This window comes from Coregonus clupeaformis, chromosome 16 (genome assembly GCF_020615455.1).
Source record: "Coregonus clupeaformis isolate EN_2021a chromosome 16, ASM2061545v1, whole genome shotgun sequence".
NCBI lineage: Eukaryota > Metazoa > Chordata > Actinopteri > Salmoniformes > Salmonidae > Coregonus > Coregonus clupeaformis.
In genome coordinates, this window is record NC_059207.1 from 52,577,882 (window position 1) to 52,604,446 (window position 26,565).

The following is a 26,565-nucleotide window of genomic DNA, read 5'->3' on the forward strand; positions in this document are numbered from 1 at the left end:
TGTCAATAGTGACATGGTCCCATACACACAGGCCCTTAAGGAGAGGACTCACTTCGTGTCTCTCATAACAGGCTGCCTCACATATGAATATCCTCTTTTACAGATACCTAAAGCAATGCATTAATATGACAGCTTGTCAATACGACAGCGACAATGCAAAGTCATGTGCACTGGACTTTTTGACAGCGCATTGAAGATGTATTATGCAGTTCTAAACACTTGACAGGACATGTCGGGATGATTGTGTTCTGTATAAAGTTGTTGGGCTACAAGAGACGTAATACTGGCCAGTATAAATGCAGTTGTAATATTGGCCACTGCTTATAACAACTGGTAGTTCAATCAATGAGTGTACAAAACATTAGAAACACCTTCCTAATATTGAGTTGCACCCCCTTTTGCCCTCAGAACAGCCTCAATTCATAGACTACACAAGGTGTCAAAAGCATTCCACAGAGATGCGGGCCCATGTTGACTCCAATCCTTCCCAGTTATGTCATGTTGGCTGGATGTCCTTTGGGTGGAGGACCATTCTTGACACACACGAAACTGTTCAGTGTGAAAAACCCAGCAGCGTTGCAGTTCTTGACACACTCCAGTGTGCCTGGCACCTACTACCATACCCCATTCAAATGCACTTAAATATTTTGTCTTGCCCATTCACCCTCTGAATGGCACGCACACAATCCATGTCTCAATTGTCTTTAGGCTTAAATCCTTCTTTAACCCGTCTCCTCCAATTCATCGACACGGATTTAAGTGGATTTAACAGGTGACATCAATAAGGGATCACAGTTTTCACCTGTATTCACCTGGTCAGTCTGTCATGGAAAGCGCATGTGTTCCTAATGTTTTGTACACTCAGTGTTTGTCTCAATGACATGTACAGTGTTAGTATTTTAAAGTATATTTTAATGAGAATGAGTGGAACTTTTAAAAAAATAAACAAGCTCTCCTCAGAAAATATCACGTGGTCCGCATGGAATACGTATGAAGCACCGTAGTAACTGAAAACTCCTTTTGTACTGTACACAAAGACAAGGCCTGTCAGCCAAGTGATATGCACAACAAATATACCATTTCAAAACATCACATCCAACACTGAGATACATTCCTTTATTAGAATTAAAGTACTCAAACATTTGCAGCACGGGAATGTAAAGTGAAAAGAAAAGATCACAGTTTTTTTTTTATTGGGGGAAACAAGGCCTTCAAATGAAACAATACAACAAAAAATTATATTAAAGAAATCGTCAACCATTGCACATTAGGTGGCAAATATCAAACCCACAAATCATTCTGGTAGTAAATAAGACAGAGTAGTAGTAGTGTTTGATCAAACAGGGAGTGCGAAGTCCCTGGCTTATCACAGTCCTCATGGGGTTAATCTCTCAACAGAAATAGGACAGGTGCTTCTTTCAGGTAAAATCATAGGGTAACTGCGGAGGGTGAGCAATTCGCATGTCAAAAAGTGTATTTAGTTTCTCTGTGCATCCTCTTGAAGGCGTGATCTGGACGTAAACATAAGAAAATGTGTGATCATCAGACAGGGGTGCTGTGGTTGGCAAAAATGCAGGCAAGGCGGGCCATCCAGTTATTATGCGATAGCTTTGGCTTCAGGTAAGAACGCCTCCCAATACTTTATCAGCTGTGGAGCAGAAGGGAAACTACAGTGAGGATCCATTAGCTACATGACCATGCTTCAGACTTTTAAGGTAATCCTTATGAAAATGAAGTTCATTAATGTCTATTGTCAGTTTTTAAAAAAATCGAACTAAACAGCAAAACATTTAGTTGTATTAGGCCCATATGTTTATTTCCCTTTCAAATAGTATATTTAGGAAGTATATTATTTCAAAGTATGTTTTCAGACATACACTACCGTTCAAAAGTTTGGGGTCACTTAGAAACGTCCTTGTTATCGAAAGAAAAGAAAAAACATAACATCAAATTGATCAAAAATTCAGTGTAGACATTGTTCATGTTGTAAATGGCTATTGTAGCTGGAAACGGCTGATTTGTTATGGAATATCTACATAGGCTTACAGAGGCCCATTATCAGCAACCATCAGTCCTGTGTTCCAATGGCATGTTGTGTTTGCTAATCCAAGTTTATCATTTTAAAAGGCTAATTGATCATTAGAAATAGTACCCGCAAAAGACCAGTCTCAACGTCAACAGTGAAGGGGCGACTCCGGGATGCTGACCTTCTAGGCAGAGTTGCAAAGAAAAGCCATATCTCAGACTGGCCAATAAAAATAAAAGATTAAGATGGGCAAAAGAACAGACACTGGACTTTTTCTTTGCAACTCTGCCTAAGTCAGCATCCCGGAGTCGCCTCTTCACTGTTGACGTTGAGACTGGTGTTTTGCGGGTACTATTTAATGAAGCTGCCAGTTGAGGACCTGTGAGGCGTCTGTTTCTCAAACTAGACACTAATATATTTGTCCTCTTGCTCAGTTGTGCACCGGGGCCTCCCACTCCTCTTTCTATTCTGGTTAGAGCCGGTTTGCGCTGTTCTGTGAAGGGAGTAGTACACAACGTTGTACGAGATCTTCAGTTTCTTGGCAATTTCTCGCGTGGAATAGCCTTCATTTCTCAGAACAAGAATAGGCTGATGAGTTTCAGAAGAAAGTTATTTGTTTCTGGCCATTTTGAGCCTGTAATCAAACCCACAATTGCTGATGCTCCAGATACTCAACTTGTCTCAAGAAGGCCCGTTTTATTGCTTTTTTAATCAGCACAACAGTTTTCAGCTGTGCTAACATAATTGCAAAAGGGTTTTCTAATGATCAATTAGCCTTTTAAAATGATAAACTTGGATTAGCAAACACAACGTGCCATTGGAACACAGGACTGATGGTTGCTGATAATGGGCCTCTGTACGCCTATGTAGATATTCCATTTTAAAAAATCAGCAGTTTCCAGCTACAATAGCCATTTACAACATTAACAATGTCTACACTGTATTTCTGATTAATTTGATGTTATTTTAAATGGACAAAATCATTGCTTTTCTTTAGAAAACAAGGACATTTCTAAGTGACCCCAAACTTTTGAATGGTAGTGTATGTATAGTATACTGTCACACAATGCACTTTTCTGATGCTAATACTTCACTTTCAAAAAGTAAACTTGCCGCATACTTTATGCTAAGTTCTAAGTTGATTATTATGCTAATTAGATAGTATGTAGAATTCTGGGAAAACGCTAAATTGTCAACATATTTTAATACATTCCTTAATGAAATATAAATTATGACATTTGTTACAAGTTGGTGCAAGTGGTGTATGTGCATGTGTAGTCTCCCACTACACTACCAATAGGAATCCAAACCCAGATATGCTGTACCTGCTGTTGTGTTTGCACAAGCGACTCCAGGTATTGAATAATGACAACTTTGAAGTCCTTCACCCTATCCTTCTGTAACGGGAGAGACATGGTCACAGGTCAGACAAAATAACATCATTGTTGGTTAAGGGCTGTAAGTAAGCATTTCACGGTAATGTCTACACCTGTTGTATTCGGCGCATGTGGCAAATAACATTTTATTTTATTTTATTTGACATACGGTCGGTGTAATAAATCACTATCAAAAGTATCCTCATAATACTGCAGTAAAAAAAATATATATATTTTAGTAAGGGCTATCTTGATATTACAAATCAACTATTCAGTGGTTATGGAAACATCAAACTAGCAATAAGGGTAAACATTTGTATTTGTCCTATTTTTTAACTCTAGTTTATCAGGCCCCTCCCATCCACATGATGCCCATATTCTGGGGCGAAACCAAATACATAAAAGGTGGGGCCCTGTGTAGCTCAGTTGGTAGAGCATGGCGCTTGCAACGCCAGGGTTGTGGGTTCGTTTCCCACGGGGGGCCAGTATGAAAAAATGTATGCACTCACTAAACTGTAAGTCGCTCTGGATAAGAGCGTCTGCTAAATGACTAAGATGTCAAATGTTATCGTGTTCATCATACCTCGAATCGGCTCACTTCTTTTCGAATGGTTTTGGAAATCAGCTCAAAGTCTTTTTCACCTTGCTGGACCTTCCCCTCCAACTGCAAAGACAAAATGACAAGTTCTCTCCACTAAGAAAGTACTCGGTCCAAAACAAGTACACTAATGTATACATGTATTCTATACTGGTGTACTGTATTTATACACTTGTAACCTGTTGCAGAATTAACTGTTACTGGTCAGTTACTACTGTATACATTATCCATTAGTCAGTTGCATTTGAAAAAATGAAAAAGCTATTAAGTAATTACTAGTAATGAGGATAGACAAATTCTCAGGAGTTATGGGGTAAAGTAAACACACTATTTACTGGAGATGATTGACAATACCAAGTTAATGGTGAAGCAATGAATATTAAGTTGGAGTAAAAATAAAAAAATAAATTGAAGACAAGCCCATTTTTACACTTACAAATACGAAACAGTCCTGTTCGTATAGATACTGTAAGACAGTCACATTAAGCAGTTTGCACAATGCTGTGCCAATTTGCACAGTCCATTTATATATTCTGTTTATTAGGTTTGCAACCCTCACTTTGTCAAATCCTCATCCCCTAGTCCAGCGTTTCCCAAACTCGGTCCTTGGGACCACAAGGGGTGCACATTTTGGTTTTTGCCCTTATCCTACACAGCCGATTCAAATCAAAAAGCTTGTTGATTATTTGAATCAGCTGTGTAGCGCTAGGACAAAAAACCAAAACGTGCACCCCTTGTGGTCCCAAGGACCGAGTTTGGGAAACCCTGCCCTAGTCCCAAAGTGATCCAAAGTGATCACTTGTCTATTGATATCATTATGGGTTTCAAATGACGAATCAGCCAAACTTAGTCTTTTGACAAAGATGATCAATGTGACACTAGATAGGCACTTCAATTGGTGCAGTTTAGTGATGAAATGGAGGGAACTGTAAGTGATGAAGAAAAGTAAATTAAAAAAGCCAAGCCCAGGGTCCTACCTCCTCAATCTCCTTGGTGGAGGCATGGCAGGGAAAATGCAGAAATTAAAGAGCTTGAAAATGTTTTGTTCTTAAAATAATTCAAACATGAACCCACTGTTGCCAAACACAGGTGAACTACAGAGGAATGGCATTCCACTGATCAAAGCAGAAGGTAAGCAGGTTAATAGCCATTACAACAGTCACCCTGGTTAGCATGTAATGCCCAAGACTGAAAGGGGAGATATTCAACTTAAAAAACAACCCCTCTGTGAATATCCCCAGTAGCATGCGTTGTTATGACAAAAACGTCTGGATTAATCTACCGCCACCCATTATTATTGTCCTTAGTGCAATACTTATTACTGACCAGAGGGGGCAGTATGGTTCAATATTAAATTAGTAAGTACATGGTTAATACAAAAATATATGTTTTATTGTCACATACACAGGATAGGTGCAGTGAAATGTGTTGTTTTACAGGATCAGCCATAGTAGTATGGCACCACTGGAGCGTGTGGTGTGTCTTGCTCAAGGGGACAGACCGATTTTTCACCTTGTCTGTTACAAACATCCTAAACAAAGTATTTCTTAGGTTTCTCATATTTAATGCAAACATTTACTTATGTTTAAATGAAAGTGGAAAGCATGTGACTACAATTCAGAAGCGTTTCTAACAATTGAATCGACGGCAATGCACATAGGGAGAGGTAGTAGGGTAGCAGGAGAGGAAAAGGCGAGATAGAATTGTGTTCTCATAAAGCTAAGGACTGTTAAGTTGAGTAGCGGAACATGTAATGATGGCCTAATTGTAAGTAATGTCAAATATGATCATACTCAAATTAGCAATATTAGTCTACGCTAATAATTTGTGATCCTTTAACCAGTTTTCCCAAGCTGATGCCCAAATAATGGATCTAGAGATGAATGCCGAAATCAACCCAAGTAATTGTTTTAGCAAAACAACCGACACACTACTAAGGTTGGCTTGCTATTCCAAATCAAGGAGAGCAACTGGGGTTAACATGCTTCATTCAAATAAAGCTTTAGTGGTTCAAGATGAATTTAATTAAACTTATATTTTGGGTTTTAAATGTTGTCAATGTGAAAACTAACTTCTTGAATAAATGTTTTGTAACCAACTACACTGAACAAAAATATAAACGCAACATGCAACAACGTCAAAGATTTTACTGAGTTACAGTAATATATGGACTTCACATGACTGGGAATACAGATATGCATCTGTTGGTCACAGATACCTTAAAAAAAAAGTAGGGGCGTGGATCAGAAAACCAGTCAGTATCTGGTGTGACCACCATTTGCCTCATGTAGCGCGATACATCTCTTTCGCATAGACTTGATCAGCCTGTTGATTGTGGCCTGTGGAATGTTGTCCCACTCCTCTTCAATGGCTGCGCGAAGTTGCTGTCGTACGCGTCGATCCAGAGCATCCCAAACATGTTTAATGGGTGACATATGTCTGGTGAGTATGCAGGCCATGGAAGAACTGGGACATTTTCAGCTTCCAGGAATTGTGTACAGATCCTTGCGACATGAGGCCGAGCATTATCATGCTGAAACATGAGGTGATGACGGCAGATGAATGGCACGACAATGGGCCTCTCTGTGCATTCAAACTGCCATCGATAAAATGCAATTGTGTTCATTGTCCGTAGCTTATGCCTGCCCATACCATAACCCCACCACCACCATGGGGCACTCCGTTCACAACATTGACATTAGCAAACCGCTGCCCACACGACGCCGGTACAGTTGAAACTGGGATTCATCTGTGAAGAGCACACTTCTCCAGAGTGCCAGTGGCCATCGAAGGTGAGCATTTGCCCAATGAAGTCGGCAACGACGCCGAACTGCAGTCAGGTCAAGACCCTGGTGAAGACAAAGAGCACCAAATTCTTTGGATTTGCAATCCCACAGTGTCATCAGCTGTCAGGGTGGCTGGTCTCAGACGATCCCGCAGGTGAAGAAGCCAGATGTGGAGGTCCTGGGCTGGCGTGGTTAGCAGTTGTGAGGCCGGTTGGAAGTACTGCCAAATTCTCAAAAGATGTTGGCGGCGGCTTATGGTAGAGAAATTAACATTCAATTAACTGGCAACAGCTCTAGTGGACATTCCTGCAGTCAGCATGTCAATTGCACGCTCCCTCAAAACTTGAGACATCTGTGGCATTGTGTTGTGTGACAAAACTGTACATTTTAGAGTGGCCTTTTATTATCCCCAGCACAAGGTGCACCTGTGCAATGATCATGCTGTTTAATCAGCTTCTTGATATGCCACACCTGTCAGGTAGATGATTATATTGGCAATTGCTCACTAACAGGGATGTAAACAAATTTGTGCACAACATTTGAGAGAAAGAAGCTTTTTGTGCATATGGAACATTTCTGGGATCTTTTATTTCAGCTCATGAAACATCGGACCAACACTTTACATGTTGCGTTTACGTTTTTGTTCTGGGTGTCCTGCCACTATATAGCTACCCTCCCTTGCTATGTTTTGTCATTCTATCTAGCCTATTTGAGCACACATATCATTAAAACGTCTGGTTGCCTGTTAGTGAGGTGCCCGTTTCTCTTACCTCTTTGATTTCGTCCTTAGCCTGCTGTAGCTTGTCAGGCTTGTTTGCGAACTGGAGTTTGGCCTCAGCCTCACGCTTCTTTTGCAGCAAGAGCTGGGTGTCCTGCCACTTGGACCAAGTCTTCATCCTGTGGTCAAATACACCCTACGGAAAGAGACAAAGCATATGTTTGGGTTCACTGCTAACCTCACATGTTAAAAGGAATCGAAATGGGAATATGCCTTTATTACAACAGCCGAGACAAAATCTTGAAAAGCAGAATTAGGGCAAAGGTTTGTAGTAATAGAGGGCTGGTGCGTAAGTTATTTTACTCTAAGTGAAATTGAAAATGTATTGCAGATAATGAAGGTAAGCGTATACATTCATAGGACTGTGCTAGGTGTCCAGTGATCAAAAAAGAAGGTGATATGCACATCCTAAACTTGAGAATATCGGTGTGGGCTAAAGAATTATACAGATAAAGAAATGTGAGGCCCACACGGAATAAGGCTGCTCCCCAGTGTTTTATTCCAGCACAGTGGTACAGGTCTCCAGTGAATACCTTGACTGCAGTGATGAGGCGTACATAGTCCCCCAGCAGCTCAGAGAACAGGTAGAAATCAGCATAAGCCTGGTCCTGGTGCAGCTGATCGATCTTCTCCTCCACCTCGGCCAACTGCGACAGGGCCCGCGACAGAGCTGTGTGGTCCTCTGAGTTCCCCAGCATGGCTGCCGACTTGGCGAAGGATGCCGTGTTTACCGACAGCTCTGAAGAGGAGGAGAGAAGAAAAGAGAAAGGAAGAGAAAGGGATCATGACATTGTTTAGAAAGAGAGCAGGTTCATAGGTGAAGCATTGAACCCTAATTTAAGCTAGTACAAAGTGGTCCAATTTCAATGGTTCACCAAAAATTTACAAGATGATTAAAAAGGTCCAATGCAGCCATTTTTATCTCAATATCAAATAATTTCTGGCTAACAATTACCTTACTGTGATTGTTTTCAATTAAAATGCTCAAAAATAAACAAAAACAGCTTCTTAGCAAAGAGCAATTTCTCAAGCAAGAATTTTGGTAAGATTGTCTGGGAGTGGTCGGAGTGGGGAGGAGAAAACGGAAAACTAGCTGTTATTGGCAGAGAGGTTTGGAACTCGCTTTCTTATTGGTCTATTACCTAATTTACCACCTGGTAACTCCACCAGGCAGGCCAAAAGTCCATCCCACCAAAACAGAAATTTAAGGCGGTCTTTTCAAACAGTTCTTACACTAAAAGGGCATTATCATAATTTTAAATTTTACAGTATCATTCCAACCTCATAGTGTGGAATTATACAGTATATAAAAACACAGGAAAATCACGTTTTTGACTGCACTGGGCCTTTAACAAAATAACAACATTGTTCAATTGAGAATTGTATTATACATCGCAATTTTTTGATAATTGTAACACCAGACATTGCCCAGTAATGGACAGCACATTATATAGTATATTAATATACATTATGGGAAGCGTTTTACTTTCAGTTTGTGAAAATGCGCTACATGCGGTGCAATCAAGTTTGAGTAATTGCAGAGTTGCTGATATTAGTTGAAGATCCTTTACGCACTGCTTGTGCATTTAAAAGAGCCGAATGTTGCCTTATGCGTCTAGAGTATGTCACTGTAAACTGAGGCTCAAGGTCAGGACTCAGGGTAGGTTTACCTTTCCGGTGGCAGACCAGAGACTCCACACTAGCATGCAGTTTTCTGAGTTGCAAGTCAAGGTTCTCAAACTGCTGGTGCTTCTCCTCAAACCACTGTTGACATTCACAACACATCAGAGCAATAAAGTCAAGCTTAAACATAATACAGTTTCTCCACAAAATTAAATAATAATAGTATGAATAAGTAATGATAGTAACTAGCAACTATGTATGTTTTCAAAACATTTGCAATTATTGATTAATTAATTAATTAACACATTCAAATGGAAATTCTTCTTACATCCTGAGTGACCGTGTGCGAGATGCTAGGTTTACGTTCAACACATTGACGGTGTAAGACAGGCCCCATATATTCAAGCTTTCCATTGCCGAAAATGCTTTTACAGGTTACATTTGAACGACAAGTATATAAAAATAAACAAAGTTAATAAATTGCAATGGAGTGGAAAATAAAAACGATATAGCTTTTCCCAGTAAGGAAGGAAAGGGCCACCCCCCCCGAGCAGCACCTGCCTTCTTCTTTTCACTCGCCCAATCTTAGAATTCAAGTGGAGAGCCTCATTAATTCGTCTCATTATTCAAGTCCAAAAATCAGCCCTTACCGCATCCGATTCATTCATCTTGATTGTCATTTTGTTGACAGCGTCGGCAGCTTTGTTTACCATCCTTAATATTCCGGCCCCACTCAGCGCCTGGGTGCTAACCGCTCTCGGCAGCTGGGATAAAATGACAAATAAGTGCAAACAAACCGGTTAACAGGCTAGGGCTCCGACCTAATCCCAGAGGGAGCCCCGCGCCAGGAGCTGTGTGGGGTTTTCTCCACTCCCATACATTTCAATGTTGTTAGAATCTAATTTAATCCATTTACTGGGAAAACTCTCAGAGGAACAATGGGCAAAAATAGCTTTCAATTGCTTTCAGCCATTTATCCTTCTTTTCTACAGTGGCATTTCATTACGACTGGATTAATACAGTTATTTCATGGGAACATATAGGTCGGTTTTCTGTTACACTGGCCATTTTCAAAACAAAGGTCACGTATGTTCTTGAGCTTATCCCAAACTATTTTCAGAAGTTGGCTTTATTAAAGGATACTGAAATGGGGGAAAAATATTACCACACAAGAACAACAAAAAAGTAATGCGCTTTTTTCATTAATTCTCAAATTGGGTGTTGTTCAATTTTGTGTCGTACACAGATTGAGATGAAACGCTACCTCTGAACTCTCCAGGAACATCATGACATCCGGATCCTTCAGCAGGATGGGATGTTTCACTGTTCTCATCAGATACCTATTGAGCACAAAATAAAAGGTTACATTGTGTGAATAAATCATTACCATGTTCAGTGCAGAGGTAACAATTTATGAAAAAATATGGCTAGGAATTGGCAGGGACCTCACAATAATAGATCACGATAATTCGTTCTGTGTGGCTCAGTTGGTAGAGCATGGTGCTTGCAATACCAGGGTTGTGGGTTCGATTCCCACGGGGGACCAGTATGAAAAAGTACAAAAATGTATGCACTCACTACTGTAAATCGCTCTGGATAAGAGTGTCTGCTAAATTACATAAATGTAAATGTACTTAGGTGCCAATATGATATGTACTGTGATTCTCAAAGTTCTATATGTATTGCAATTTGTTTTTCCAAACAATTAATTTAAAGTAAGTTATTTTAATGCATATATATTAAAATAACTTATTTTAAAATGAATTATTTTGGCCATCAGGATTCAGTTCTTTAACAGTGAGGTGTATAAAGCTGACACCCTGCCCACTTGTAAACGCTGACCTTCATGTCAGTCAATGGGCAGATGATGAAAAGGGCAGAGAAATGTCAGGGCCTCACTTAACGTACATTTTTATTCGATTCATCAGAATTGGCTAAAACCAGGGATGGGGCAGCAGTAGTCATCCTCGGGCTGAACACCGAACGCGTCGGACAGCTCTGTCCAGAGAATACGATACGGTATGAAGCTCTGGAGGAAAGCACCATCTTCTCCCTCAGCATTCACCCCTCCCCACCCCGTTCGTGTGTTGACAGCCCCGAAGCCCTGGAGCTCTGTGATAATTATTTACCTAATATTTCTAGGTTAACCTTTCAGGCCACAAAAGACCAGAACAAGAATGCTCTTTAGACTGAAGGGGCTTTTCACGAAAAAGTTTTGTGTAAGACATGAGAGCTGTCTCGTCTGACAAGTAGGGCATTAAACGAGCTGCGTGGCGAGGATCATTCTCTGTTGGAGGACAGGCATGGATGCATGTCGTAACAATTGGCAAAACAAATGAAACAGCAGAATAATACATGTTTGCAGTCGGTCTGAAGTACTGAAAATCTACTGATTTTGAGAAGGGTTTTTGGTATTTTCATAGATACCTTTCTAAGGCTGATCTTCTCTTCTCGACAAATTCTGCAGAAGACAAATCCTCCTTCCCCACTTTGACCTTAGTCATTCCTGTAGATGAACACATACACAAATGTTTACACACAGTCATTCCTGTAGATGAATAAAGTTGCCCAGGCAAAATGACTGCCCTCTTTACACCCTACTGTAGGAAATATCAGCTCTGCTGTTTTGGTACCACAAGACATGACTAAATTAGCTCTGACGCAACAACAATAATACCGTCTTCAATTCAACTCAATACACATCCAAGCAGATTTCACTCACCCACAATGCTTTTCTCTGGAGCGGGAGGGACTATGTATCCTATATGCAGGTACTTGGAGGCTAGTTTGCTGTGCAAGCCCAGAAAGTCACTAAACCTCCTCCTTACAGTTGTTTCATTCTTGCTGAAAATTGTCATAGAGGTCTAGAAGAAGGAAGGAGGAAGAAGAAAATGCAAGAGTGGAAAATGTCATTTTTATTGTTAACACAAATAATACAACTTATATCCAGTGCATTCTGAAAGTATTCAGACCCCTTCACTTTTTCCACATTTTGTTATCTTACAGCCTTATTCTAATTATTTTTTTCCAGCATCAATCTACACACAATACTCTATAATGACAAAGCAAAAAAGGGCTTTCAGAAATGTTTGCTAATTTATTTATTTTTTTAAACAGAAATACCTCATTCAGACCCTTTGCTATGATATTCGAAATTGAGCTGAGGTGCATCCTGTTTCCATTGATCATCCTTGAAATGTTTCCACAACTTGACTGGAGTCCACCTGTGGTAAATTCAATTGTTTGGACATGATTTGGAAAGGCACACATCTGTCTATATAAGGTACCACAGTTGACAGTGCATGTCTGAGCAAAAACCAAGCCATGAGGTCGAAGGAATTGTCCGTAGAGCTCCGAGACAGGATTGTGTCGAGGCACAGATCTGGGGAAGGGTACCAAAAACAACACAGTGGCCTCCATCATTCTTAAATGGAAGAAGTTTGGAACCACCAAGATTCTTCTTACAGCTGGCCACCCGGCCAAACTGAGCAATCAGGGGAGAAGGGCCTTTGTCAGGGAGGTGACCAAGAACACAATGGTCACTCTGACAGAGCTCTAGAGTTCCTCTGTGGAGATGGGAGAACCTTCCAGAAGGACAACCATCTTTGCAGCACACCACCAATCAGGTCTTTATGGTAGAGTGGCCAGACGGAAGCCACTCCTCAGTAAAAGGCACATGACAGCCCGCTTGGAGTTTGCTAAAAGGCAACTAAAGGACTCTCAGACCATGAGAAACAAGATTCTCTGGTCTGATGAAACCAAGATTGAACTCTTTGGCCTGAATGTCAAGCGTCACGTCTGGAGGAAACCTGGCACCAACCCTACAGTGAAGCACGGTGGTGGCAGCATCATGCTATGGGGATGTTTTTCAGTGGCAGGGACTGGGAGACTAGGTAGGATCGAGGGAAAGATGAACGGAGCAAAGTACAGAGAGATCTTTGATGAAAACCTGCTCCAGAGCACTCAGGAGCTCAGACTGGGGCGAAGGTTTACCTTCCAACAGGACAACGACCTTAAGCAGACAGCCAAGACAATGCAGGAGTGGCTTCGGGACACGTCTCTGAATGTCCTTGAGTGGCCCAGCCAGAATCCAGACTTGAACCCTATCGAACATCTCTGGAGACCTGAAATAGCTGTGCAGCGACACTTCCCATCCAACCTGACAGAGCTTGAGAGGATCTGCAGAGAAGAATTGGAGAAACTCCACAAATACAAGTGTGCCAAGCTTGTAGCATCATACCCAACAAGACTCGAGGCTGTAATCTATGCCAAAGGTGCTTCAACAATGTACTGAGTAAAGGGTTTGAATACTTATGTAAATGTGATATTTCCATTTTTTATTTTTAATACATTTGCAAATACTTCTAAAAAAACACTTTTTGCTTTGTCATTATGGTGTATTGTGTGTAGATTGATGAGGGGGAAAAAAACGATTTAATCAATTTTAGAATAAGGCTGTAACGTAACAAAATGTGGAAAAAGTCAAGGGGTCGGAATACTTTCCAAATGCACTGTATATAACATTCTATTGGTTGCAAGAATTGTGTATAATAATTTAAATCAATTAATATATTACTTTAACCATAATATTTGTTGTAATATTAGTTCTGTATTTTCTGGTGGATTAAACTGAAATTGCAACCATTTTCTATGGCATGTTTTAAAAATTGCGATATTTTGGAGATGATTTTGTTTTAATAAAACAGAAAGTAAGAGGTTGGAATCTGAATAAAGGCAAAAAGGACATTCTTGAACATGGGGTGAGATATTCTTACTAATCTGCTAGAGAATCAGTTCGAATTGAAGTATAACTTTTGTATGACCGAAGGCTTTAGTGAGAGGTCTAATGCTTTTATATTTATTCATTTCTGCCCTTCGAATTCATATTAATTATATAAATAGGCCCGTTTAATTTTGTCTGGTTTGCCGAATAATTTAAAAAACAAGTCGCTAGGTGTAGGCAAGGCCATAAGCAAATAGGTCAACTTGGATATGACTAAAGTGTTAAATCAGGGTGATTTTTCCAGAAATTGACAGGTAATTTCCTTTCCATGGTAGCAAGATCTTATCTATTTTTGCTAACTTTCTATTCAAATGTATCGTAGTGAGATCATTTCTTTCTTTCGGGATATGAATACTGAGTATGTCCCCTTCACTGTCAGACCATTTTATTGGTAAAGCTACACAGTAATGTAAAAGTCTTCATTTTTTTGATCCAATACTTAATATAGTACACTTATCATAATTTGGTTGTAATCCAGAGGTTAGAAAAAGTATCTAGATCCTCTATGAGGCTGTGGAGGGATCCAAATTGTGGATTTAAAATAAAACAGCATACAATGACACCTTTGTTTTTAAGCCTTGGATTTCTAGCCCCTTGATATTATTGTTATGATATGATTTTAATAGTTAACATTTCGATGGCCATAATAAATAGATATGCCGATAGTGGACAACCTTGTTTTACTCCTTTTGACAGTTTAATACTTTCTGAGAAGTAGCCATTATTTACTATTTTACACCTAGGGTTACTATACAGAACTTTAACCCATCGTACTAGAGATCCTCCAAAATGTAAACGTTCCAGGCATTTACATATACATTCCAGTTGTACTTGATCAAAAGCCTTTTCAAAATACCAGGCCTGGTTTCCCAGATTTTTCATAGTTTTCTATTGTTTCCAGTACTTGTCTTATATTATTTCCAATGTATAGTCCATGTAAAAAACCTGTCTGATTTGAATGAATAATATCAGACAATACCTTTTTAATTCAATGCCCTATGCATTTTGCTAGAATTTTTGCATCACAACACTGAAGTGTAAGGGGCCTCCAATTTATTAAATGGACTGGATCTTTATATTTACCACTTGGGTCCTGTTTCAGTAATAATGAAATCAGACCTTCTTGTTGAGTATCTGATAATCTACCACTTTTATAGGAGTGGTTAAAACATGCTAATAACTGTCCTCTGAGTACATCAAAAAAGGTTTGGTATACCTCAACTGGTATGCCATCCATCCCTGGATGTTTCCCGGACTTAAAGGCTTTAATTGCATCAAGAAGTTCCTCCTCTGTAATTTCACCTTCACGTGAGTCTTTCTGTACAGCTGTTAATTTTACATTTTTAATAGAAAGAATATACAATAAGGGGATCTGCTGTACCTATATTAGGTCGGAAAAAGTCAGTTATAAATTATTCTGTGCTGGTTAAAAACAAGTCGTCATTCAATAGGTTTTGATTACATTTCTAATAGTCTCGCCCACGTGGAAATTCTGTAAGAGTAATGTATATGCCAATTATTTGATGGTCCGACCGCATTCTGTCTCCTATCAACACTTTTTAAACTTCTGGTGCCAGCGAGAATGACATAAGAACGTGGTCAAGACGACTAGATTGGTTGAGCCTCCGTCATGTACAGTACCAGTCAAAAGTTTGGACTCATCTACTCATTCAAGGTTTTCCTTTATTTTTTACTATTTTCTACATTGTAGAATAATAGTGAAGACATCAAAACTATGAAATAACACATATGGAATCATGTAGTAACCCAAAAAGTGTTAAACAAATCAAAATATATTTTATATTTGAGATTCTTCAAATATCCACCCTTTGCCTTGATGACAGCTTTGCACTCTTTGCATTCTCTCAACCAGTCCTCCTGAGAGCCAGTTTCATCATAGCGCTTGATGGTTTTTGCGACTGCACTTGAAGAAACTTTCAAAGTTCTTGAAATTTTTTGACTGTCCTTCATGTCTTAAAGTAATGATGGACTGTCATTTCTCTTTGCTTATTTGAGCTGTTCTTGCCATAATATGGACTTGGTATTTTACCAAATAGGGCTAGCTTCTGTATATTTTCCTTACCTTTGTTGTTACTTTGTATCCCATGTAAGCGTTCATTCCATCCCCTTAAAGAAGAAACATAAATATTAGTGTAAACCAAAGTCACAACATTGTTTTAACTATTCCCTCCTCTATACAACAGCATTGTCGCTCATTTTCTATTTGAGAGGATTATACAGTGCATATCATAAATATTCACCCCCCCTTGGATTTTTTCTAATTTTGTTGCGTTACAAAGTGGGATTGAAATGGATTTAATTGTGATTTATTGTATCACTGACCTACACAAAATGCTGCATTAATGTCATATATATATATATATATATATATATACATACACACACACATTTATATATTATAATTATATAAATTTTTACAAATTAATAAAAAATGTATAACTAAAATATCTTGGTTATAAACTCAGCAAAAAAAAGAAACGTCCTCTCACTGTCAACTGCGTTTATTTTCAGCAAACTTAACATGTGTAAATATTTGTATGAACTTAACAAGATTCAACAACAGACATAAACTGAACAAGTTCCACAGACATGTGACTAACAGAAATTGAATAATGTGTCCCTGAACAAAGGGAGGGTCAAAATCAAAAGTAACAGTCAGTATATGGTGTGGCCACCAGCTGCATTAAGTACTGCAGTGCATCTCCTCTTCATGGACTGCAACATATTTGCCAGTTCTTGCTGTGAGATGTTACCCCACTCTTCCACCAAGGCACCTGCAAGTTCCCAGACATTTCTGGGGGGAATGGCCCTAGCCCTCACCCTCCGATCCAACAGGTCCCAGACGTGCTCAATGGGATTGAGATCGGTGCATTTTGCTGGCCATGGCAGAACACTGACATTCCTGTCTTGCAAGAAATCACGCACAGAATGAGCAGTATGGCTGGTGGCATTGTCATGCTGGAGGGTCATGTCAGGATGAGCCTGCAGGAAGGGTACCACATGAGGGAGGAGGATGTCTTCCCTGTAACGCACAGCGTTGAGATTGCCTGCAATGACAACAAGCTCAGTCCGATGATGCTGTGACAAACCGCCCCAGACCATGACGGACCCTCCACCTCCAAATTGATCCCGCTCCAGAGTACAGGCCTCGGCGTAACGCTCACTCCTTCGACGATAAACGCGAATCTGACCATCACCCCTGTTGAGACAAAACCGCGACTCATCAGTGAAGAGCACTATTTGCCAGTCCTGTCTGGTCCAGCGACGGTGGGTTTGTGCCCATAGGCGATGTTGTTGCCGGTGATGTCTGGTGAGGACCTGCCTTACAACAGGCCTACAAGCCCTCAGTCCAGCCTCTCTCAGCCTATTGTGGACAGTCAGCACTGATGGAGGGATTGTGCGTTCCTGGTGTAACTCTGGCAGTTGTTGTTGCCATCCTGTACCTGTCCCGCAGGTGTAATGTTCGGATGTACCGATCCTGTGCAGGTGTTGTTACATCGGTCTGCCACTGCGAGGACGATCAGCTGTCCGTCCTGTCTCCCTGTAGCACTGTCTTAGGCTTCTCACAGTACGGACATTGCAGTTTATTGCCCTGGCCACATCTGCAGTCCCCATGCCTCCTTGCAGCATGCCTAAGGCACGTTCACGCAGATGGGAAGGGACCCTGGGCATATTTTTTTGGTGTTTTTCAGAGTCAGTAGAAAGGCCTCTTTAGTGTCCTAAGTTTTCATAACTGTGACCTTAATTGCCTACTGTCTGTCAGCTGTTAGTGTCTTAACGACCGTTCCACAGGTGCATGTTCATTAATAGTTTATGGTTCATTGTACAAGCATGGGAAACAGTGTTCAAATCCTTTACAATTAAGATTTGTGAAGTTATTTGGATTTTTACAAATTATCTTTGAAAGACAGGGTCCTGAAAAAGGGACGTTTCTTTTTTTGCTGAGTTTATAAGTATTCACCCCCTTTGTTATGGCAAGCCTAAATAAGTACAGGAGTCAGAATTTTCTTAACAAGTCACATAATAAGTTGCATGGACTCACTCGGTGTGCAATAATAGGGGTTAACATGATTTATTTATGACTACCGCCTCTCTGTACCCCACACATACAATTATCTGTAAGATACCTCAATTGAGTAGTGTATTTCAAGAACAGAGTCAACCACAAAGACCAGTGAGCTTTTCCAATGCCCCACAAAGAAGGGCACCAATTGGCAGAAGGGTAAACATTGAAAAAGCAGACAAGGAATATCCCTTTGAGCATGGTACATTTATTAATTAGGCTTTATATGGTGTATCAATACACCCAGTCACTACAAAGATACAGGTGTCCTGCCTAACAGAGTTGCTGCTGAGGAAGGAAACAGCTCAGGGAGGCCAATGGTGATTTTAAAACAGTTACAGAGTTTAATGGCTGTGATGAGAGAAAACTGAGGATGGATCAACAACATCGTAGTTACTTCACAATACTAACCTAAATGACAGAGTGAAAAGAAGGAAGCCTGTACAGAATAAAAATATTCCAAAACAAGCACTCTGTTCGCAACAAGACACTAAAGAAATACTACAAAGAATGTGGCAAAGGAATGCACTTTTTGGGAGACAAAATTCACCTTTCAGCAGGACAATAATCTAAAATCTATACTGCAGATGCTTACCAAGAAGACAGTGAATGTTTCTGAGTGGCGCTAGTTACAGTTTTGACTTAAATGTGCTTGGAAATATTTGGCAAGACTTGAAAATGAATGTTTAGGAATGATCATCAACCAACTTCACAGAGCTTAGAAAATAATAAAATGGGCAAATATTGCACAATCCAGGTGTGCAAAGCTCTCAGAAACGTACCAAAAAAGATTAACAGCTGTAGTCGCTGCCAAAAGTGTTTCTAACATGTATTGACTCAGGGGGGTGAGTAATTATCTACTGAAGTTAGTGTTTAATTTTTCATTAATAACAGATTAGAATTTTTCTTCCAGTCATTGCGCTAACGCTAGTTAGCATTGGCTCACAAAACCACCTCTTACTTCCTTCATACTGGACACAGAGACATAAAAATGGTATCCATGAGTTCAACTGACTCTTGGGAAGTATATAAAAGTCCTCATTGCCAAAATCCAAAAGTATCCCTTTAATATATGAATACATTAACACGGTATTAACTTACCAACTTTCTCTGGATCGGACACTGCTATATGCATGTCAAAGATGTCACCACTATCGTCCTCTTCAATCTACAAGGAAACAAAGTCAGAAAAATAAAATGAAAGTCGCACTCTCAACCTCTCCCTGCAGTGAACCTTTTATGCTACCAATGTTTTGGAGGCTAACATTGGTGGTATTAAAAGTCCACCTTGACCTTTGTGTTATGAGAACGCTCCACGGTGAAGTTTCCCCTAGGTATAGATCTAGGATCAGGATCTCCTCCCTCAATACTAATCTTAACCATTATTTTGGAAAATCCAAAACTGGCCCAAGATCAGTGTCTAGGGCCAACTTAACCCTACTACTTACCTCATCCAAGGATCTCTCAAACATCTCAGCGGTGCCCAGGCCCATCCTGGGGGTGAGCATAGCTGTGGGGGTGATTGGGGTGATGGCCGGAGATGGACCGTCCGACAGGATGGGCTCCCTCTCTGGGCTGTCCAGAGAAACCTCCTCTGTTGCTTCTGAAATACAAAGAATCGAGAACAATACAAACAACAAAACACTCCACTGAGAAAGACAATACAAGTGATGACTCCAAATGGAAAGGGAAACACTTGGGGAATTATGGTATTCATGTACTGCTACTGTTTTACCTTCGAAGAGCGTAATACACAATCTTCAGAGTTAATGGTTTCTTTTTAAAGGGATAGTTCACCCAAATTATACATTTATTATTAGCATTTCTCGTTTCATGTCCAAATCATCTTACAATAACTTTATTGAGCTACACAATTAATTTTAGACACTTTGGGATGACTTGGACATGAAATGTGAAAATTGTGGATATTCCATTTGATAATCAATCACTTTTTGACCGCACACCTTTTATTTGAACAAAACTTACCATACCTATTTGCCCATGGTAGAAAGTGAATTTTTGGACCTGAATGCCAAAACATTTAGGAGATAGAGGAGCTCAAGGTTTACCCATTTTGCATAACCTACCATGACCATCCATGTCTTCATCACTGGAAATGATAAACGGTTGAGGTTGAGTTATCAAACAATTTGATCATTCCTTTAAAAAAAAATTGTTTTCATTTAAAAATATAATTTAACGTCAATTATCTAAAAACGCATAAACCAAAAAAAATAAGATTTTTCGCATATGTTGTAGCGTCGACCCTATTTTACATAATCTGAGGTGTTGTGCCCGCCATCAGTTGAGACACAGCATACTCTTGAATACAGGGTGGGTGTCATTTGATATTATGAAAGGTGTCCCACAGGGGTCGATTTTAGGTCCTGTACTTTTTACTGTTTATATAAACAATATTGGTCTCTCTGCAGAAATGTTTTACATACACATATAAACAAATGACACTGTTGTGTATGCTATTGCCCCCACCCATTTGACAAGGCTCTTTCAGATGTTCTATCAGCCTTTATTGCCATGCAGAAAGCCTTTCCTGAACTGAAATTGGTACTAAATGCAGGTAAAACCAAGTATATGTTATCTGATTATTTATGCATAAACATTGGATGGTGCCCTCATTGATCATATCCCGCTTATCTATCTGGGCATATGGATTGATGTTTATCTTTCAAAAAGCATGTTGATGAGTTAGTTAAGAAATTAAGAATTAAAATGGGCTTATTTTATAGGAATAGATCATGCCTTTCATTAAACAGCAGAAAACAAATCATTCAGTCGGAATTCATTCTGGCATTTGACTATGGCGATATCGTCTATATGAATGCAGCTGCCACTGTATTGAAGCCATTGGACAGTTTATCATAGCACACTACACTTTATTACTGGCGATAGGTTCAGTACACATCAATGCATTCTGTATCAGAGAGTAGGCTGGCCCTCTCTTAAGTCTTATAGATCAATGCACTGCTCTCTTTCTGTTTATAAAGCCCTCTTGTGCAAACTTCCACCGTACCCAACTTAATTGTTAAACAAGGCAAAAGTAAACATGTCGTCCCATACGAATGATGCAGCTCCCCCCCTTGGGCCAATTAGTGACAATTATTCAAATAGAATGAGAGAGAGAAAAAAACTATTAAATCTGCAATTCCGGGGGCCAAGCAGGCCATAGTCAAACTTAAGCCACCATGTGGTCAATCGTAGTAACCTTGGGAGTGACTTTCCATCATTGTGCAAAGTTTCATGACAAAAGACCAGGCGGTTATGTAGTGTCATCAAATCATATCAGAAGGAAGAGAAAAAGGCATTTTATCAAATAAATCTAGCCCCTCCCCCATCGTGGGGGACAAAAAAATAGAATGTGCGGAAAATCTAATGGGCAGAGATTGTAGGTCCTTATGGGAAACGTGTTGCTCATGAGGGGCTGCATAGACTACATGACCAAAGGTATGTGGACACCTGCTCGTCGAATATCTCATTCCAAAATCATGGGCATTAATATGGAGGTGGTCCCCCCTTTGCTGCTATAACATGCTTCACTCTTCTGGGAAGGCTTTACACTAGATGTTGGAACATTGCTGCGGGGACTTGCTTCAGCCACAAGAGCATTAGTGAGGATGGGCACTGATGTTGGGTGATTAGGCCTGGCTCGCAGTCGGCGTTGCAATTCATCCCAAAGGTGTTCGATGGGGTTGAGGTCAGGGCTCTGTGCAGGCCAGTCAAGTTCTTCCACACCGATCTCGACAACCAATTTTGTATGGACCTCGCTTTGTGCACGGGGGCATTGTCATGCTGAAACAGGAAAGGGCCTTCCCCAAACTGCATTTATTTGTATTTATTAGGGTTCCCCATTAACTGCTGCCAAGGCAGCAGCTACTCTTCCTGGGGTCCAAACACATTAAGGCACTGACATTTTATATAAAACAAAAGATAAAACAGTAAACGATATAACATTGTTACACCACTATATATCTAAAACACAAAATGTATGATACCACAATACAACAATATTACAATGTACAGTGGGGGAAAAAAGTATTTAGTCAGCCACCAATTGTGCAAGTTCTCCCACTTAAAAAGATGAGAGGCCTGTAATTTTAATCATAGGTACATGTCAACTATGACACACAAAATGAGAAAAAATTTCCAGAAAATCACATTGTAGGATTTTTTTATGAATTTATTTGCAAATTATGGTGGAAAATAAGTATTTGATCAATAACAAAAGTTTCTCAATACTTTGTTATATACCCTTTGTTGGCAATGACACAGGTCAAACGTTTTCTGTAAGTCTTCACAAGGTTTTCACACACTGTTGCTGGTATTTTGGCCCATTCCTCCATGCAGATCTCCTCTAGAGCAGTGATGTTTTGGGGCTGTCGCTGGGCAAGACAGACTTTCAACTCCCTCCAAAGATTTTCTATGGGGTTGAGATCTGGAGACTGGCTAGGCCACTCCAGGACCTTGAAATGCTTCTTACGAAGCCACTCCTTCGTTGCCTTGTGTGTTTGGGATCATTGTCATGCTGAAAGACCCAGCCACGTTTCATCTTCAATGCCCTTGCTGATAGAAGGAGGTTTTCACTCAAAATCTCACGATACATGGCCCCATTCATTCTTTCCTTTACACGGATCAGTCGTCCTGGTCCCTTTGCAGAAAAACAGCCCCAAAGCATGATGTTTCCACCCCCATGCTTCACAGTAGGTATGGTGTTCTTTGGATGCAACTCAGCATTCTTTGTCCTCTAAACACGACGAGTTGAGTTTTTACCAAAAAGTTCTATTTTGGTTTCATCTGACCATATGACATTCTCCCAATCCTCTTCTGGATCATCCAAATGCACTCTAGCAAACTTCAGACGGGCCTGGACATGTACTGGCTTAAGCAGGGGGACACGTCTGGCACTGCATGATTTTAGTCCCTGGCGGCGTAGTGTGTTACTGATGGTAGGCTTTGTTACTTTGGTCCCAGCTCTCTGCAGGTCATTCACTAGGTCCCCCCGTGTGGTTCTGGGATTTTTGCTCACCGTTCTTGTGATCATTTTGACCCCACGGGGTGAGATCTTGCGTGGAGCCCCAGATAGAGGGAGATTATCAGTGGTCTTGTATGTCTTCCATTTCCTAATAATTGATTCCACAGTTGATTTCTTCAAACCAAGCTGCTTACCTATTGCAGATTCAGTCTTCCCAGCCTGGTGCAGGTCTACAATTTTGTTTCTGGTGTCCTTTGACAACTCTTTGGTCTTGGCCATAGTGGAGTTTGGACTGTGACTGTTTGAGGTTGTGGACAGGTGTCTTTTATACTGATAACAAGTTCAAACAGGTGCCATTAATACAGGTAACGAGTGGAGGACAGAGGAGCCTCTTAAAGAAGAAGTTACAGGTCTGTGAGAGCCAGAAATCTTGCTTGTTTGTAGGTGACCAAATACTTATTTTCCACCATAATTTGAAAATAAATTCATTAAAAATCCTACAATGTGATTTTCTGGATTTTTTTCTTCTCATAATGTCTGTCATAGTTGACATGTACCTATGATGAAAATTACAGGCCTCTCTCATCTTTTTAAGTGGGAGAACTTGTACAATTGGTGGCTGACTAAATACTTTTTTCCCTCACTGTACGTGTGTGTAGAGCGCATGTGCTAGCACCCATGTGCGTATGTGTGTCTGTACCTGTGTGTGTCTCTTCACAGTCCCCATTGTTCCATAAGGTGTATTTTTTTCTGTTTTTAAAATCTGATTCTACTGCTTGCATCAGTTACCGGATGTGGAATAGAGTTCCATGTAGTCATGGCTCTATGTAGTACTGTGCGCCTCTGGTGGCATGTCTTGTGGGGTATGCATGGGTGTCCGAGCTGTGTGCTAGTAGTTTAAAAACAGACAGCTCGGTGCATTCAGCTTGTCAACACTTCTTACAAAAACATGTAGTGATGAAGTAAATCTCTCCTCCATTTTGAGCCATGAGAGATTGACAAGCATATCATTAATGTTAGCTCTCTGTGTACATTTAAGGGCCAGCCGTGCTGCCCTGTTCTGAGCCAATTTTAATTTAAAGTCCCTCTTTGTGGCACCTGACCACACTACTGAAAAGTAGTCCAGGAGTGACAAAACTAGGGCCTGTAGGATGCTTTATTATGGACAGACTTCTCCCCATGTTAGCTATTGTTGTATCAACATGCTTTGACCATGACAGTTTACAATCCAGGGTTACTTCAAGCAGTTTAGTCACCTCAACTTGCTCAATTTCCACATTATTTATTACAAGATTGAGTTGAGGTTTAGAGTTTAGTGAATGATTTATCCCAAATACAATGCTTTTAGTTTTTGAAATAGTTAGGACTAACTTATTCCTTGCCACCCATTCTGAAACTAACTGCAGCTCTTTGTTAAGTGTTGCAGTCATTTCAGTCGCTGTAGTAGCTGACGTGTATAGTGTAGAGTCATCCGCATTCACATACGTTTTTCCAGCAGCAGACTATGATTAATAATGTAAAAAGCTGCACTGAAGTCTAACAAAACAGCCCCCACATTGTTTTTATCATCAATTTCTCTCAGCCAATCAGTCATTTGTGTAAGTGCGGTGCTTGTTGAATGTCCTTCCCTATAAGAGTGCTGAAAGTCTGTTGTCAATTGTTTACGGTAAAATACCATTGTATCTGGTCAAAAAAAAAATCCCAAAAGTTTACTTAGGGTTGGTAACAGGCTGATTGGTCGGCAATTTGAGCCAGTAAAGGGGGCTTAACTATTCTTAGGTAGCGGAATGACTTTTGCTTCCCTCTAGGCCTGAGGGAACACACTTTCTAGAAGGCTTAAATTGAAGTTATGGCAAAAAGCAGTGGCAACATCGTCAGCTATTCACCTCAGTAACTTTCCATCCAAGTTGTCAGACCCCTGTGGCATGTCATTGTTGATAGACCATTTTTCACCTCTTCCACACTCACTTTACAGAATTCAAAATTACAATGCTTGTCTTTCATCATTTTATCAGTTATACATGGATGTGTAGTGTCAGCGTTTGTTGCTGGCATGTCATGCCTAAATATGCTAATCTTGCCAATGAAAAAATCATTAAAGTAATTGCCAATATCAGCGGGTTTTGTGATGAACAAGCCATCTGATTCAATGGATGGTACTCCAGAGCTTTTTACTATCATTCTTTATATAATTTATTTGTTTCATAGTATAGTTTCTTCTTCTTTTTATTCAGTTTAGTCACATAATTTCTCAATTTGCAGTACGTTTGCCAATCGGTTGTGCAGCCAGACTGTTGCCACAAAGTTGGAAGCACAGAATCATCTAGAATGTCATTGTATGCTGTAGCGTTAAGATTTCCCTTCACTGGAACTAGGGGGGCCTAGCCCGAACCACGGAAAACAGACCCAGACCATTATTCCTCCTCCACCAAACTTTACAGTTGGCACTATGCATTGGGGCAGGTAGCGTTTTCCTGGCATCCGCCAAACCCGAATTCGTCTGTGGGACTGCCAGATAGTGACGTGTGATTCATCACTCCAGGGAACGCGTTTCCACTGCTCCAGAGTCCAATGGCGGCGAGCTTTACACCACTCCAGCCGACGCTTGGCATTGTGCATGGTGATCTTAGGCTTGTGTGTGGCTGCTCGGCCATGGAAAGCAATTTCATGAAGCTCCCGACGAACAGTTATTGTGCTGACTTGCTTCCAGAGGCAGTTTGGAACTTGGTAGTGAGTGTTGCAACCGAGGACAGACGATTTTTACGCGCTACACGCTTCAGCGGTCCCATTCTGTGAGCTTGTGTGGTCTACCACTTTGTGGCTGTGCCGTTGTTGCTCCTAGACGTTTCCACTTCACAATAACAGCACTTACAGTTGACCGGGGCAGCGCTAGCTGACTTGTTGGAAAGGTGGCATCCTGTGACTGTGCCACGTTGAAAGTCCGAGCTCTTCAGTAAGGCCATTCTACAGCAAATGTTTGTCTATGGAGATTGCATGGCTGTGTGCTCGATTTTAAACACCTGTCAGCAACGGGTGTGGCTGAAATAGCCGAATCCACTAATTTGAAGGGGTGTCCGCATACTTTTGTATATATAGTGTATGTACGAAATTACATGACTGTAGCTCAAACGGGGCAGGAGAAATGCTTGTTCAAAGTTTGGTGGGAGACAGTCTAATTTGCTGAAATTCTAACGGGCGGAACTTATAGGTCCTTATAGGACACGATGCTCATAAGGGGCTGCATATACATACAACATATCCTGACTGTAGCTCAAACAGGACAGGAGATATGCTTGTTCAAAGTTCAGTTGATTACTATAGCACCCCCTTGGGCCAATCAGTGTAATTTTGTAAATGCTGGATCTCTATGGCAAGACGCATCATTCACCCAAGTTTAGTCAAAATCAGGCCAGTGGTGTCTTAGATAGCTCTTGTGGGGGACAATTAGAGACATACTGTACGAGGGATGGCGCACAGCGCATATAAGCCTGGAATATCAACGTTTCAAAGTTGGCCTTAGTGGG

At 40.5% G+C, this 26,565-nt stretch overlaps 1 protein-coding gene across 2 annotated transcripts in view; it reads right to left on the reverse strand.

Moving 5' to 3' along the window:
• Window positions 1-1,096: 1,096 nt before the first annotated feature.
• snx2 (sorting nexin 2) overlaps window positions 1,097-26,565 on the reverse strand; it is a 28,802-nt gene continuing 3,333 nt past the window's right edge. Inside the window, exons 3-16 of one of the 2 annotated variants that reach the window (XM_041900612.1) lie at window positions 19,503-19,657; window positions 19,156-19,222; window positions 16,054-16,097; window positions 11,910-12,051; window positions 11,615-11,693; window positions 10,452-10,527; window positions 9,838-9,951; window positions 9,235-9,328; window positions 8,098-8,303; window positions 7,557-7,700; window positions 4,978-4,989; window positions 3,986-4,066; window positions 3,352-3,423; window positions 1,097-1,648 (exon numbers count right to left, since the gene is read on the reverse strand). In XM_041900612.1, coding sequence (XP_041756546.1) covers window positions 1,598-1,648; window positions 3,352-3,423; window positions 3,986-4,066; window positions 4,978-4,989; window positions 7,557-7,700; window positions 8,098-8,303; window positions 9,235-9,328; window positions 9,838-9,951; window positions 10,452-10,527; window positions 11,615-11,693; window positions 11,910-12,051; window positions 16,054-16,097; window positions 19,156-19,222; window positions 19,503-19,657 — 1,337 coding nt within the window. In that variant the 3' untranslated portion in view covers window positions 1,097-1,597. The remainder of the gene's footprint in view (window positions 1,649-3,351; window positions 3,424-3,985; window positions 4,067-4,977; window positions 4,990-7,556; window positions 7,701-8,097; window positions 8,304-9,234; window positions 9,329-9,837; window positions 9,952-10,451; window positions 10,528-11,614; window positions 11,694-11,909; window positions 12,052-16,053; window positions 16,098-19,155; window positions 19,223-19,502; window positions 19,658-26,565) is intronic. The other variant, XM_041900613.1, reaches the window with a different exon arrangement.